This window comes from Ctenocephalides felis, unplaced genomic scaffold (assembly GCF_003426905.1).
Source record: "Ctenocephalides felis isolate EL2017-DRISC unplaced genomic scaffold, ASM342690v1 CF-g0.4_SCAFFOLD_03572, whole genome shotgun sequence".
NCBI classification, from domain to species: Eukaryota; Metazoa; Arthropoda; class Insecta; order Siphonaptera; family Pulicidae; genus Ctenocephalides; species Ctenocephalides felis.
This window is the reverse complement of record NW_020539726.1, coordinates 22467824-22477994: the sequence shown is the minus strand read 5'-3', so window position 1 is coordinate 22477994 and position 10171 is coordinate 22467824. Positions and strand designations below refer to the sequence as shown.

The following is a 10171-nucleotide window of genomic DNA, read 5'->3' as shown; positions in this document are numbered from 1 at the left end:
AAGGCAGCCGAACTAAAAACGTCAGATTATAGTACGCAGGTGACCATAATATATTCAGGCACGGTCTAAAAACATATATATATATATATATATATATATATGCCTTTATGTATTATACATAATTTATAGAACACCCTCCAGCTGCGCCAATACGATAATGTTATAGAAGAGCTAGTAAATCATTTGATATATAGATGTATTTTATTATATATAATCATAATAAAATATCACATAGTTATATAGAATTAAAGTTAATAGTTCTAAATATATATTTTTATATATAATCTTATAAAAAATCTCTATATAAGAACACAGTCATAGGTTATCATGCTGGTTAAGTATATTCAAACGCCATCAGCAAACTCAAAGATTATAAAAATCACAATGCGCATACTCTGTATATCTTAACAAAGATATTTCGCCCATGACAAACAAAATGTTTCTGCCAACTCTTAGTTGCCATCATAAAAATGGAAAACTTTATTAAATATCCCTCGCAAAAAAAAAAAGAATTTAGAAATTAAATATTTCCGTAAATTGTTTGAAAATATAAGGAAACAAAACTTAACAATCGATCATATTCTTGTTTAGAAATTCGTAGATCTAGTTCAAAACACGCTTTGATGTAACAAAATGCTGCAGTAACAAGTGTTGCTCATTAGGTAATAAAATTATCTTACAAAGATCAAGATCCAAAAAGAGACCCCAAACCTATGGCAGCTTTTGCTCGTACAGTAGCATTTTCATCGCTTAAGAGCTGTGCCAATCTGAAGCATGGAGAATCCAATGGCAGTGGAAATATTGAGTAACCATGAAGATAACCTGAAATTCAAAAAGAAGTTTGAAATAAAAGTAGATATTATCTAAACCAATTTTATACCTACAAGAAATAATAAATTTCTAAAACAACTATATAATTTTGAAATTAATACATAATTCAAATTGAATGAAGTTTTACCTATAAAAAGTGCAGCGTTTCCACGAATTTCAGCACAAGAGCATTTCAAGAATGGTAAGGTTGCTTCAGCAAGGCTGCTGACTGAGTTTGGCAATTCATCCACCTATGTTTATAATATATTGCAATATTGATCAGATCAGATAAGTTATCTTACATTATATAATAACATTTTCTATTATAAAATGTAGTTTAAACATACCAAAGTTTTTGTAAGATTCATTATAAAGGCTTCGTAATGTAGTGTGCCTTTGTCAATTAAATGATCTTGTAACATAGTGTTTACTTTCACAGCTCCCAACAAAGGTGCAACTTGCCTTAGAGTATATTTGCAGGTCTAAAATTATAATATATGCATTCATATACGAATGTATTAATAGAAATGTAAATATAAATTTAATGACCTTTACTATACTATCATTTGGTTCAGACAAATGAAGCAGCAATGAAGCCAAATTTGCATTTAATTGCTCTTTAAATGCATCACACCTATCAGCAGCATTTGCTAAAGATAAATCTCCAAATAATCGAATAGCAGCTTCCCTTACAGCAGGATCACTGCTTTCAAGATAAGGGCGTATTCTTACAGAAACTGTTACCTAATAAAAATGTTTTACTTTAATAATAATAAACAGAAATTGCTGATTCAGTACGGTTTGGATTTATTTTAGCTCACCTGAATATCTAAGATCTGGGCCTCACTTGCAACTTTTATTAAACTTGAAATACCGCGCATTGCCTCCAGTGGTATGTTAGTAATATTATTTCTGAAAATGAAGTAACATTTATTAATAATAGTAAAACATTTTTGTAAATCTGCACAAATATGAAATTCTATTCAAAAAAATATGGTTTTCTATGAAAACATTATTTAATTTAGGTATGGTTTTATTAATTATTCATTAAAATAAGAAAATTCAATTCCAATGTATAAAATAAATAATTATACATTTTACTATTATTTTGATTTTATTTAGTATTGTTAAAATTGGCTTTATATGAGAAGATTTTGGCTTTATATATACAATTCAATTTTATTATTATTTGATAATTAATCTTAACTACGCACGCTTTTTCCTCATCATCCAAGCCTTGTATAACAGCCGCCAAAGCAGCAGGAACTTGTCCAGATCTGCTTGGTTGACAAATACCAACTTTTGATAATCCGACAATAACACACTGCCGAACCATAGGACATGGATCAGATACACCACCATGAAGAGTAGTAATTAAGGTGTCTACCAAAACATTGTTAGGAATAACTGGCAATAGCTGTAAATAAAATTAGACATCTTTAAAATCTTTAAACTACAAGTCAATAAGATATAATTTCTCAGTCATTAATTATATCATTTACTAGAGTTGTTTAAAACGTTGAGACAATGTAAATTAATATGTTTTGCCTAAAAATTTATGAAGTATATGGAGTATGTGCTGGAAAAACAAAATGAAATTAATTTTCTTACTGTTAAAAATCATTGATTTTTTTAAAGAAATCCTAAATACTAATTGACAATTATTGTGCCATACATGCAGCATAAAGAAAATATCTTTTTTTTTAACTAGAAAATGATTGGTAAATATAGTAATGAAACAAAATCAATCAAATAAAATTAATCAGATTATTACCTCAGCAAATAATGCAACTGCTGCGAGTCTTTGAGTACTGTTTGCAGATTGAGTATATTTTCCCATGCTCTCAACAATTCTGCTTACTTGTTGAGGTGCATGTTCGACTACTGCATTTGCTAATCCTGGCATTGTTTGAAGAAATGATAAGAGTGAATCACCTTTGTATATTAGAAGAGATTCAGCAATCTAAAAACAAAAGTATAATTATCATATTATTTGATGATTGAATTAAATAGAGATTGGTTAACCATAAAAACGAATTAGTTAGCATTCTAAAACAAATTAGGCTGTTTTTAAAATAAGTATACAATTACCGCATCAAGTTCTATACAAGTCAGCATATTCCTAAAACATTCCATAACCATTTTTGGAGGCGATATTTTGGCTGCATTGCGATTTGGTACATAACCATATTTTTCATTATTAGCAGCCTGACTGTGCATAGGAGGTGCCAAACCGCAGTAAGAAGCTAACATCATCACATGTAAGGAAAATAATTCTGGAAAACGAATTCTGCATAATTCTTTCATTTGAGAGCATTGGAACATGTGCGTCAATGCGTTCACAGCCTGTAAATATAAATATAATATACAAGTTAAAAAAGTGGCATTAACAAGGAAATCGGCGTAGATAAATGAACATTTTAAAGTTACATCATAGTACAAATCTTGATTTAATGAAAAATGCCTGAATCAAAATAATATTTTACCCTTGTTCCTTGAAAATAATAAAACAAATTAAACATTTGGGCCGTGTACTAAACGTAAGTTTATTGATTAAAAATTATTTCTATATTATTCATAGTTTCTATAAATCTTTGAAGTTATTAAAATGGAAAATTTTTAAGCAAGACCGATATTACAGCTGTTCAAAGAATAAGATTATATCGCTAGCGAAAAACTGTAAAAATACAAGCAGTCAATGAATGTATGTTAATTTTAATTACATGAAGTTCTTCAAACACAATTGCATGATGAGTGAAGTTGCAAAACAATATTTGTTTAGGTGTTGTTTAACATAATCTACTGTGTAAACGAATATTAAAGAATTTATTAATCAGCAGTTACTTCATTTCTATAATGAAGTTCATTTCTAAATGCTAATTACAATGACAAACCTAACATGTCACATTTGAAGTATGACCTTTCTTACATTTTTGTTTTTAAATATTATACATATTTTTAATGCTATTATAAATATATAATTTATAATTTATTATTATATAAATGTGTATAATGGTTGACACTAATAAATGTGTGCATCACGAGTGTTACCATGTTACTAATAAATATTATTCAAAATTGTTATACGATGTATTTATTTTTACTTAAATGCCATCTTGTACAGTAGCAAATAAGTTTTACTTCAATCGCGTGTGAACCTTACACTCACTCTTTTTTCATAGGACCATTATGTTTTATTACGTTCATTAAGACCAAGCACTCTATAGCAAAACGTTTTTTTTAGTTAAAAGCGATCATCTACATTTTTATGATTGGCCTAAACAAACAATATCTGCTTTTGACTTACTGAAAGTGGTTGCAGTGCTGCTATTGAAGGTCTGCCAGAATCGTTTGATTGATTGCTAGTTTCTTCATGTAATGAACTTAAAGAAACTAGTTGAATATATTGTTCTAAAGTCTCTGATGCCAGCGCTGGTTCTTGGGCCCACTGTATGAAGCATTCTGCTACAGTACTGTAATAAATAAATTTATTACAATAATAAAGTTTAAGTATAAGAGAATTTTAGTGGTTAGGAATCTTATAGGCCAATAATATGCAGAAACTATAGCAACAAACCATCACCAGTTAGTAGTTTTCTATATATGTTAGAAAGATATAATATTTTACATTTTATTACATATTTAGTAATTGTTAATAGTTAAACTAAGATATTTGATTTTGCAATATTAATGAATAAAAATAAATTTAACTCACTTATCAAAAGGCAATGGTTGTTTTAATATATTTAAAAACACTGCCTTCGGATGATGTACAGCCAAAGCGATTAAAGAATTTACACCACCCAGCTTTGCTTTAGCACAATTACACATTTCAGATACTTGAATGCACAAACCAACAATTGTAGCAACATTGTGATATAATTCATTTCCTTTATTCTTCAAAAAGCATGATAAAATATCTGAAGCACCAAGAGCAGACATACTTTCAGGATCTAATAAAGCTTCTATGATACTTTCCACAAAATTTAATAGCTGATATTGTGGAAGTTTTTGACTTATGATATTGCTTAATTCAATTGTAGTTTGGTTTATTTGGGTGTTATTATTAGATTCTATGTCTTTGCGAAGTTTTTGTAATACCATACATGTATCTTCAATATTATTCTCTGACTGTCCTTCATATCGATTGGATATGCCTAAAACTAATCCAATGCAATGTATTGCAAGTTGTCTAATGCTAGAGTTTGGATCCGTAACCCTAAAATATTAAAAAAGTATTGAAACCAAATAACAAATATAAATATATATATATATATATATATATATATATATAATTTTCATTACAATTTTACTTACCTAGGTGCAATTCGACCAATTATAAAACCTCCTTGTGCAAATTTGCTTGGTGTATCAAACATAATTTTCATTTTTTCAAAATATACTTTTAGCATTCCTTCCAAAGTGTTCATTGCACCAAATCGAATTTCAACATTTTTATTTTTAATATAAACTTCAAGTAAGGCAAAAATATCATCAAATGTACTTGGACAAACTTCTTGTTTCAAAATCTCATTTACTAACACATTCAATCTGTTCAAAGCTTTATTTAAATGATTAGCAAAATGATCATTTTCTTGTTCTTCTTCATAACTATTGAATTTTGTTTTTAGATCACAAGTTGCATTATAAATCTTCTCGAAACACATTCCTAATATTGTAATTCGATCGACTGAAGATATTGCTGGAGGTAGCATTACTAAATCTGTCACTACTTTTAAAATTATTGGATATAGTTCCAAATGCTCCTTGTTTGTGTGACTTTGTAATTTTGTCAAAACACTTTCAATTATGCTTGATCTCGTATTTAAAGCGACGTTAAGTGAGTTTCTATTTGGATGCATAGCTTCTGCAATATTACCAATAACTTCAAGCGCTGCCACATTAATTTTATGTTCTTTAGCAGAAGTTAATTGTGAAACTACCCAAGATAATATTGAATTTTCAATTTGTGGTAATAATTTATCAGATGGAGCCTCCGAAGAAATTTTACCATAACAATACAATAAAGTGAATCTTAAAGTTTCTGTTTCCATTTCATGTTTAGCATCCTTAATCAAATTAAAGAATTTTGATGATTTTCTTGCTAACTCATTATTCTGTATAAACTGAATTTTTTTTAAGATGATATCTAAATGTGATCTGGAGCAAATACCAATGGCTTCAGCACAATACATAGATTCTCCAATAGTATACCTTCTCGGCTCTAACAAAAGAATATCCACTTTTTGTTTCACACACTGAACATCAGTAATAAAACATAGTGTAGTTGCCAGACATTTATATAAAATTTGTTTCTCCCAAGCTTGTGTCGAAACATTATACATTGGCAATTGTTCTGCCATTTTATTACTCAATCCTTCAGTGAACTTTACATCTCCCAAATCTTGAATAGTACTGCTAAGTAAATCTAGTACCAATTCATCCCAAGTAGAAGGATTTAAGTCTTTTTCATTCTTTTCTAAAAACCAAATCATTGCAGTAATTTTATCTTCCCATAAAGGTAACAGCTGTTTACTGATAAACTCACAATAGTTTTTCAAAAATTGTAAAATGTATAATCCCTTCTTATTTTCTAAGGGATTACCTAACATGGCCAAAGAACGACTAAAAATAGCAACTTCTGTAGGTATGCTCAGTGGTGGTTTACTAACATCGAAAACAGCATTGTTTTTCATTTTTAAAGATAAATTAGCTAAACATTTAGCAAGTGTACTCATTGCTGAAGTATATTTGCTATCCAATGTACACTGCAGCAAAGTGGGCCATAAAATTTGCTCTAGTTCTGCAACATTTGTAGTTAATAGATATAAAGAACTATTACAAGCTTTTTGTAATTCTTCAACATCATTATTTTCATTCATTTTTATGTTGCCTGGAGTACAACAATGCTTTACTATAAATTCAATAAACACTTTATCACTCAACAATCTTTTGTGAGCAAAAGCTACTACCGTTTTCAGAAGCATATTCTTCATCTTTGAATTCTGTTCGGTTTGTATCATAACTTTCAAAATATTTGTTAAATCTACAACTTTTGGTTTAACATATACATCAGATGAAATTGTCAAATGTGCCAGAATCATACAAGAACGAATGCGGTCCTTTTCATTATTATTTTTCATATTTTGAATTATCAAATCAAGTATTTTATCTGATGTGGTTATTACTAGTAAATCAAAACATCTCAATATTTCAAAGTGATTTTTAGCCGGTAAATCAAAATCAGGATTGGTGCTAACTTGTTCAAACATTATATCAAATATTGTTTCAATTTGATGGTATAATAAATTCTTATCTATATCCAAAACAATTTGCAACACAACATACAGACATTGTGTAATTACAACTTTTTCCAAGTTCTTTTTGTAAAGACCAAGTAAAAGATTTATGAATTTTGAAAGATACTCTAATATTTTTTCTTTCGGAAGTAGAATGAAAACAGGACCTAAGGCACCTAAAACTTCTTGAGCAACCTTAGGGTCGCGACTGTATAACCATTGATTCAATAATATATCAAATACAATAATTAAGTCAGTATTAAAAATATCTTTTGTGACTGTAGGATCAGGAGCCTTATTGATGTTGGTTAAATATTCCGTTATGGCTTCACAAAATCTTGCTAGGGCTGCAATTAAGAGAAATTCTTAATGCACTCTCATAATGTATTATCAATATTAACTTAGATAAGATGTTTGAAAACAACAAAAATTTGTAATGATTTTTTTATATAGACAAAACATGCACAGGAAGAAAAAAGAATGTGATTTAATTAAAAGCAATAGCATTTCAAACATAATGACAACTTTTAATTGTTGTATATTTTTATATAGATATCTATTAATGAATATATAGAAATTATTACCATAAGCATAGGACTGTCTTAAGTTATCCTGCTTTACGCCACCTAAAAGAGGTATAGTCACCGACATTGTAGGTTTAATGAATGGTACAGTTGCATAAGGATTATGTGATGCTAAAGCACCCATTGTTCTGAGAATCATATAATGTGGCAAAACATTTGGTTTTAATTGATTCAGTAAGCAATCCATCACTTGTATAGAATGGCATTGTCCAAGAGCTACCAAAACTAAAGACGCATTTTCATTTATTTCTTGAGTGGTGTTAGAAGTATTTGTCATTTCAATGACACTGAGCTCAATAGCTTGTAACACGCTATCTCCATCAAGATGCATAGTATGAGTATTGCATACATTTTTAAGTATGCTCATTATTAACCCAACATGAGTGGTATTTAATTTTTTATTTCGCTTGCGATAAGAACATAATGTTTTAACAACTTCATTAGGATATCGTTGAGCTAATTTAAATAATGAATCTGCTATAGCATTTCTTACAACAATCTCCTTATCATTACCAGACTCTAATAAAGTCCCAATGGAAACTAAAAATAATGTTATTTTAAATGTAACATAGGGTTATTAATACATGAGCATAGCCAATTGAAATAGTAAAACAAAGAACAAAAATATAGGATTCATTAAAAAGCGCAGCGGTATTAATAAAATCCTTTTATATTTACCTATAATTTGTGTTCTTAAGTAATATTTACCTATAACTTGAGATTCTTTTTCATTCTGTTCGTATGATTTATCAAAAACACCGTCCATTATAATAGTAAAGTCTAATACAATAATTAATATCCAGATATTAATACGGATTCTATTATTGCAACATCATTGTAAACAGAAACGCATTTAATATTGTTATCAAGTTTGACATTTGTCACGTGGTAATATTTTGATAGCGATTATCCTGAAACCCCTGAATTTGCTGATAGGGTGAAGTTGCTTATGCGGTAAATTGACATATGCATGACATATGTGTCTAGGGTTGGGAAGAATGTGTCAGTTGGTGTCAGTGCCTGTCAAGCGTTTGTTGAAAGCAACCATAGAGAAAAGAAGAGGATAACAAAGAGTGTCTACAATATTCAATAAAAACTCCCCTTGTACTAAACAAATGGCGCCAATTTCAGGTATGGAATCATATGGAATAATAATAATTATGCTAAGTGCTAACAATAAACAACTGTCTATTTAAAAGAAATTTTATCAGCCTTGTCTAACATTTAAAACATCTTTCAACTGTGCCATTTTCTTTACATTTTAGAAATAGAACTACAAATAATAAATTTTTTTTGCGTATTTTCAACAAACTGAATAATATATAAATAATTATTTATTATAAAATTTAGAATAACTTGATGATATTTTGCCTTGAGGCAAGTTGCATGAACTTTCTGATATGGGTAATTAATCGACTTAATCAATAAAAAATAAATTAATTTTTGAGTGATTAAAAGTATTCCGAGTAGATTTATTCGAAGTACAGTAAACCCTCGCTTTACGCGGCAAGTGCGTACCGTGCAGTATAGGAACCGTGCTATAAGAAACTCGTATTTAACATACAATTCAGGCTAATTCGTAGTGCGTTCTATGGAACCTTACATAGTGCAGTATGGGAACCGTGCTATGAGAGACTCAGAGTTGGTACAAATCGCACCATTTTTATCGCGTTGTATGGAGACCAAGAAATACAACTTGAAGTAGGAGAAATACGGACGAAATGATATGTAGGACATTGACACCTTATTCAAAAATTGGCGCGACGCAGTAGTCAGCTCAAACGTGTTCTTAGGCGGCTATTATACAATCAGGCATGTCTAAAAGATAAAAGTCGATAACAAAATTTACATCAATACCCTTTTGCACAACGAACTTATGGGCTGTTGACCAAATACCGTGTAATAAGAAGTCCGTGTAGTCGGAGGGATGTCGGATTTTTAGCTCCGTGTAGTATGGGAACCGTGTACCCAGAGTGCCGTGTAAAGCGAGGGCCTACTGTATTTTCTAAAAGGAAATGTTCACAAATCAATGCTTTTATAATTGAACCAGTTTCCGTAGGACTTTAATGGTTTAGTATGTTTATTAAGAGCAAGTACTCTATCGTTACACTAAGTAAATTGTCTAATTTTAATTTTAACGAACGTCAAAAAAATACTAGCTCATTTTCTCAAACTTTCATGAATTTTTAAACTACATGTAGTAAGACCGCAATATTTCAGTAAGTTTTATAAGACCATGATATATATCGCCAAAAAAAGTTCCATAAAAATCGGCTTAATTTTTTTTTTCAAATGTTAATAACAAGAAAACGGCTCGGTAGATTTTCACCTAAATTTAATTAATATCATTCCCAACTAATAACTTTCGAACAGTTTTTGATGTTTTAAAATTGATTCGGTAGTATGAGCTTAAATGTGAACGAAAAGTTCAAAACTTTTCGGCGATTTACAAAGAAACGGCTTGGCTGATCGTCGCGC

At 29.6% G+C, this 10171-nt stretch overlaps 1 protein-coding gene across 1 annotated transcript; it reads right to left on the bottom strand.

The window, feature by feature from the left end:
* Positions 1-337: 337 nt before the first annotated feature.
* On the bottom strand, positions 338-8507 carry LOC113387621 (maestro heat-like repeat-containing protein family member 1). Its single transcript, XM_026624970.1, has 13 exons — positions 8402-8507; positions 7694-8233; positions 5128-7456; positions 4526-5029; positions 4118-4283; positions 2902-3156; positions 2585-2773; positions 2025-2227; positions 1632-1722; positions 1360-1554; positions 1158-1292; positions 959-1061; positions 338-822 (listed from the first exon to the last, which is right to left on the bottom strand). The coding sequence occupies exons 1-13, from the start codon at positions 8457-8459 to the stop codon at positions 686-688; spliced, it is 4905 nt and encodes a 1634-aa protein (XP_026480755.1). The 5' UTR covers positions 8460-8507; the 3' UTR covers positions 338-685.
* Between the last annotated feature and the right edge of the window lie 1664 nt (positions 8508-10171).